The sequence below is a fragment of the Cottoperca gobio genome, unplaced genomic scaffold (genome assembly GCF_900634415.1).
Source record: "Cottoperca gobio unplaced genomic scaffold, fCotGob3.1 fCotGob3_362arrow_ctg1, whole genome shotgun sequence".
In the NCBI taxonomy this organism is placed as follows: Eukaryota; Metazoa; Chordata; class Actinopteri; order Perciformes; family Bovichtidae; genus Cottoperca; species Cottoperca gobio.
In genome coordinates, this window is record NW_021166960.1 from 74087 (window position 1) to 81128 (window position 7042).

Consider the following 7042-nt stretch of genomic DNA (forward strand, 5'->3'; position numbering starts at 1 on the left):
TGCTTTTCACGCCTTACTATCTCCTGAGCAGCCACAAAACTAGCAGCAGTAGTTGAGTTTGAAGACTTCATACATTTCTTGAAAGTATATTTGCTCTGCTCCGCTTTCAGCAGCAGTTCAGAAATTGTTATTTTTCACACATCTCCAGCTTGTTACTTTTCAGCAAATGCTGTGTGTTTGTTCTTGAAATGTCTTTCAACATTACATTTTCTGTTGTTTGACCATTTCTTGCCACATATGGAGCATACAGGTAAGCCAGCATCGTTGGCAGTGAAAGCAAATGTATCTTTCCACACAGAATTAAACTCTCTATTTTCCTCCAATACTTTTTTTTTGGTTTTCTCCATGGTTAGCATACCGAGTGGGGGTCTGAAACTCAAGATAAGCCACCTGCAGTGAAAGACGCCGCGCCCGTAGACGCAGTAGAATATAAACAATTATTTCAGTGTCACAATATCACCTTGAACTCCAAGATAAGAGGTGTTCCCTTTGAAAGATTGACCACTGTAAAACCAAAAATACAATAATATAAATATTGTCAAAGCTACAGAGAGCCACTACAGAGGGCTTAAAGAGCCGCATGTGGCTCCTGAGCCGCAGGTTGCAGACCCCTGGCTTAGACTCTTGCCATACCCTTCACTTTTTTATCTATCATCTTCTTCTTCGTCTTCTTTCACAGTTGTGGATCCAACTCACCACGACCCCTTGGTTATGGTTATTCTGGTGACCCTGCTACCTCTGCTGGTGATGGGGATTGTGGTTGTGGCAATGTTCCACTGGTTCCGAGCCTATCGGCAACGTGTGAACCAAGAATGGGAGAGCAACATTAAAAAACTCAAGCCAAAAGCCACTGGGCTGGACTGCAGTGACGCCTGCGCTATCATGATGGATGATGATAGGTCAGACAGCAGCTCGACACATGCCAACAACCTGAACCACAACACAGAGCCACTTCCTATAGAGTTGGATCTGCTGGTACAGACCTAGTTGTATTTGAAAGTTGTTTGTGGCGCTATTCTGCTCTAAGCCATTCTAACTGAAATTTTCAGTAAAATCATAACTTTTGATCTTGTCCCAGGTGGGAAAGGGTCGCTTCTCCCAGGTATACAAGGCTAAGCTGAAACAGACCACCTCAGATCAGTTTGAAACAGTAGCTGTGAAGATCTTCCCCTATGAGGAGTATGCCTCCTGGAAGAACGAGAAGGACATCTTCTCCAATACAGACCTGCGACACGAGAACATCCTCCACTTCCTGACAGCTGAGGAGAGGAAGGTGGAAAAACAGTACTGGCTTATCACTGCCTTCCACCACAGAGGAAATCTACAGGTGAGGCCGCCAGTGTCAGGTAACCGAACATTAGTGGGAGAAAGTATCCAGACCCTTTACTTAAGTAAGTACTTATACGACACTATAAAATATTCTTGATTGATAATGTTACTGCAGTAAAGTATGTAAATATAGTCAGGAAAATGAAGTTAAGTAATAACAGTAGAAAAGTGTCCCCTGTGACTGTTATACTACTATATATTATCTCATTACTTATGCATTAACAGACAAGCAGTATTTTACTGTTATAGATGGTTGAGGTGGAGCTAATTTTGAATTATTAAGTAATGATTATTTCGATTAATCTGCTGATTATTTTCACTATTAATCCATTGATTGTTTGGTTTTTAAAAATTGTGAAATCAGTAAGGAATAGCCTCACAATTACCCAGAGCCCAAAGTGACATCTTCACAATGTTTTTTTTTCCAAACCTCAACATTATTACTAATAGATTACAACTATTAACATTATTCAAAGGAAAAGCAGCAAATTCTAACATTTGTGAAGCTGGACAATAATTACCGTAATTTTCGGACTATAAGACGCTAAGTTTTCATATATAAGCTAAATTGACTGATGTGTACATATATAAGCCGCACTGGACTATAAGCCGCAGGTTTTTTAATATTTAGTATGTAAGGGTTCGTGCACAGAGGGGATTTATTAATCCTCATCTTCGTCTTCTTCCTGCGTACTAAAACCACCAAAGTCCTCTTCTTCAGTGTCGGAAACGAACAGGCTCAGGGTGGCTTCGTCAGCCACTCTCCTCTCTCTTTCGATGTTGCTCTCAAAACCAACAAACTCCTCTTCGTCACTGTCGGAATCGAACAGCCTCTGAAAGGCCTCAGCTGTGGCGGCGTCCTCCTCTTCATCACGCAGCATTCCAGCCTTTTGGAACCCGTTGGTGATCGTGGATGTTTTAACACTCCTCCACGCTGTCAGGATCCACTCGCAAACTTGAGCAAAAGTTGCTTTTCGCATGCGACCAGTTTTGGTGAATGATTTATCGCCATTAGTCATCCACGCCTCCCACTGAACAAACTGTCTCGCTCTCGTAATGTCCGTCTGTCTCTCGTACCACTCGCGGTTCAACTTTTACTTTTGCGCGCTCTTTTCCGGCATCCGGTGGACTGTAACCTGTAAAATCCATAGATTTAGGAATTCCCCTAGTGGCCGTTAGCTGTAAAAATCCATAGATTAGCCGCACCGTTATATAAACCGCAGGGTCGAAAAATGGGGAAAAAGTCGCGGCTTATAGTCCGGAAATTACGGTACTTAAATTCTGCTGTTCTAGTACACATCCATATGTTTTGTGTGAAAAAATCCTGATTTGTAAAGTTACTAATAATTTAAGATGTCAGATAAATGTATTAAAGTAAAAAGTACAACATTTCCATCTAAGATGTAGTGGAATCAAAATAGAAAGTATCATAAGAAAAATTATTCAAGTAAGGTACAAGTACCTCAAATGTGTACTTAAGTACAGTACTTGAGTATATGTACTTAGCTACATTCCACCAACTGCAATTACAGCAGTAGACAATCTTTTTTTCATTCATCATTTTCCGTATTAACCAGTCTTAACAATCCCATCATCCCTTTGCCCTCCAGGAGCACCTGACACGTCATGTGATCAGCTGGGAGGAGCTGCAGGTGCTGGGCATGTCTCTTTCCCGGGGGGTCGCCCACCTCCACAGTGACCGCCTCCTCTGTGGACGCCCAAAGGTAGGACTGTGTGAATATGTCTATGTGACAATTGACAGACAGCATACCAGAGCAAAAAAATACAGCACACATCTAAACTTCTCTACAGTTTATGTTCTAATGATGATGATGATTAAACAAAATTTGTAACGTGAAATATCTTTATATATATATTTTTAATTGAATTCATACTTTTGACCCAAATACTTCTATTGTGCCTTCAGGTACCCATTGTCCATCGAGACCTTAAAAGCTCCAACATTCTGGTGAAGAACGACCTGACGCTGTGCCTGTGTGACTTTGGGCTGGGACTCCGTTTAGACAGCAGTCTGTCCGTGGATGACCTTGCCAACAGTGGACAGGTCAGATGAAAAGTAACTTTTAATAGCTTTTGTTTTTTATTATGTGACTTAATAGTTTTCCTTTTTTATCAAGCAATATTTAATAAGCACATTTATTCCTTTGTATAGAGCAAGGTACTGAACTTCTACCTTTAGTCCTTTAGATCGAAATGGCAGCAACTTGTCCCTAGTCATCATATACAAATATAACCAGTGGTGATAGAAGTACTCAAATACATCATTTACTTAAGACACAGTATCCATATGTACTATAACAAATATTTTTTACAAGTAAAAGTCTAGCATTGATTTCGGTAAAATTAAAGAAGTATTATCAACAAACTATGCCAAAAGTATTCACAAAAGTATGTGAAAAACAAATGCACCTTTGTATCTTATCCAATATCTGTCATGATATTGATTTTCTGTATCCTGTTTTATTTGAAATGTTCACTCCCCCTTATGTCATGTCTTGTTTTACTTCCTGTCCTTGTGTTTTTCCCTTTTTCTGTGATTGTTGATTTGATCCTTCCTGTGTCCATTCACCCTGCCCTTGTGTCTTTGCATTTCTCCCCCAGCTGTGTCTTGTTCCCATGTTTAGTGTTATATATTCCTGTCTGTCCAAGTGTTCCTTGTCAGTTCGTCATCCATGTGTCACCCTTGTTAGTTGATGGTTCCTCGTGCCTCCTCGTGTTCCTCGTGTCATCCTGGTTTGTGTTTGCAGTTTTACTTTTTGTAAGCTTTTTTGGAATAAAGCTCTCTTTTTGTTAACCTCCTCATCTGCCGCTCTGCATTTGGGTTCTCACCTTTTTTCCACTGTGACATTATCCCATCCAATAATGAATGGTTGAGTGTAACAGTAACAAATTACAAAAGGGTAAACATTTGGCTCCTGAAGACTGAAGTCTTTAATGTGTGGGCCAGAGTGAGATGCTTTTATTCTTGTTCTTTTCTGTCTACTTAATTATTAGTGATGGCGAGATGAAGCTTCATGAAGCATTGAAGCTTTCCATCCAATTGGTTCACTCATGGGCCGAAGCTTCATGGTGCTTAATTTGCTCTACTGTGCCATCAAGTGGACAATAATTATTGTTTCGAAACCTCTCCTGGTGAAGTGCAAGGCTGCAGTGGATTTAAAGTATCTTTGCCTTAATATCATGTTCTATTTACAAATAAAGATTGATGAATGTGTGTATTGTGTTATTGAGGAAAGTGCTGTGAAAATATGGCATAGGTTACTTGTGTAAATGTGGCAGGTTGTGATTCTTTGTTGGGCTTTTTATGCCTTTAATGATAGTACAATTTAAGATTGGAAAGAGAGAGAAAAAGGTGGGTCGTCCGCTCTACCAACTGAGCCACAGGGACACTCAAAGACTTTCTTTCAATAGATTTAGATGTGATTTCTTTACTCACTCACAAGGAATAGATGATGCTGGCATGCATAAAAATTGTTTCGCTAGTTGGCTGGCTCCATAATGATCTAATCAAAACGCAATACCAATAACTCAACAGCAACAACGCATACTACGACAACTACCCACACATTGTACATTGTTTAGAGCGGTTATAAAGTGTTGAGGCGCTCTAATTAAAAACTTCCTCAACCTGTCAGAATCAAGACGAGGCAGTGCCAGTCCGGTGATTCATTCAGGCAATGAAGCAGTTACTGCTTCGGACGTCATATGTCACGTGATTTGAAGCAGTGGTTCTATGGAATTGTAGTTCAGGGTTTGAAGCACGTATTGAACCTTCAGTATCACACTGCCATTACTAATTATAATGACACCACGGCTCGTGTGAAGCTTTGAATTTAATAAATGAATGAATGATGTCTGTGATGCCAATACATAAATTATGGACTTATTAATATGGTTTCTGTCAATGGAAATGGAAAGTGGAAACAAATTGGGGAGAGGGTTGTGATGTGAATGTGCTTATGTTACATCGGCATCAATGAGGTGTTATTGTTGTATCCAAGTTTTTTTGAACACAACACCTTTTAAAATACCAGAAATGAGAAGAAAGACATTATAACAAGGGATATGCTGTGTTGTCACATTTTTTTACAGTATATTACGCTAGTTATTATTACTATGTGCATATCTTATTAGGTGAGATCAGCTCAAAATGTACAGGGGAACATCTCCTCTTTCTTGATAGTTCCATCGCAAAAAAAAGAAGCTTGAATAGATTTCAAACAAACGCGCAATAAAGTCCCAAATCCACAAATTGTGTGGGGGGATCAATTGCGGTTCGCTCCCCCTTATATTTTGAATCGCACGCCAAACCCACGAACCAGTTCCTGAATCAGTCACGTGGTATGGCAGGTTCGCGAGGCTTCGAACGTTATCACATACGTCATCAACACAAGCCTCGATAAGCGCTTCACAAAAATCTTCATAGAGTACTTGACACACGCTTCGAAGCCTCGACACAGAAGGACACATCACTATTAATTATAGAAACTAGTGTACTCTTTGCACAATGTTTGTGTGTGTACTTCGGTGCTAACCACTCCTAGTTTCTCTGTACTGCAGGTGGGTACGGTGCGTTACATGGCTCCGGAAGTGCTAGAGGCCCGACTGAATCTAGAGAACATTGAGTCCTTCAAACAGACTGACATTTATTCCATGTCCCTTGTACTTTGGGAGATGACATCGAGGTGTGAAGCTATTGGAGGTCAGTGAACACAAACATATACACGTTTACAAGGATTACATGTTTCAGGGCGTGGGAAGTATGATGTCATGTAACACATGAGTACACACTTACAGCAAAATAAATCTTGCTTTGGTGAAGTCTCAACCACTGAGATTACTCAACAGTGACATAGATAGATAGATAGATTTTACAAAATTGACGATGAAGGTCTTACCAACTTTAGTATTTCCTGTTGGAGTGTAAGAAATCAGTTAGTATTTTACACTTCCAAAGAACACTATTTGGCTTGTCTATTTCTCAGAAAAGAAGAATCTAAAGAAGAATCTTAAGGACAAAACATATGTTTCGTTACTTATGTAATGTTTTTGTTTTAGTTTCAACAGACATGAACAAAAAACATTAGTATTTATAGGCATACAATGTGGGCGGATATATATATATTATAGCTGGGTCTGAATGCACGTTATATAATATATATGTGCTAACATCAGTTATGCAACTTGCAACAAGAGTTGAAAACTTCTTTCTCTTCCACAAATTTTAAGGAACACATGCATCCACATGCATCCTAATTATCATTCATGATTGTGCGTACTGTAGTCTGAGAGACCATGTCCACTTACTGTCGACTGAGTCTCTGTGACCCACATGGTGCAGACAGGAGGTTCAGGCTACTGTTTCCTGTTATGCAGTGACTGGGTGTTTGTGGGTCAACAGGGAGTGTGATGGTCATGTCTGTCGGACTGCACCTCGACCTCAGCTCCAGGTCTGCAGCAGGAATCTTAGGAATGTCTGATATGTGAGGGAGACAATGTGAACTCTGCTGTTGCCCTTCTTTGGGCAGGAAATCGAGAAGACAGACAGAGCAAGAGAATAGGAGAATTGGAAAGTAACAAAAGTGGTTATCTGTTGAAAAATGTAATCAACAGTACCAACTTCTGGAACACTGTTGTTAACCCACTAGGTCTGACAATATATGCTTTCAACAATGCTTTTCTTGTGTCTCTC

General features: G+C 40.0%; 1 protein-coding gene across 1 annotated transcript; it reads left to right on the forward strand.

Moving 5' to 3' along the window:
* Nucleotides 1-711: 711 nt before the first annotated feature.
* LOC115005781 (TGF-beta receptor type-2-like) lies at nucleotides 712-6052 on the forward strand (the record flags this gene model as incomplete). The annotated part of the gene is made up of 5 exons (XM_029427720.1): nucleotides 712-975; nucleotides 1079-1327; nucleotides 2940-3053; nucleotides 3257-3394; nucleotides 5911-6052. Coding segments are annotated over exons 1-5 (907 nt in total), but the record flags the coding sequence as incomplete, so codon positions are not given.
* Nucleotides 6053-7042: the final 990 nt, after the last annotated feature.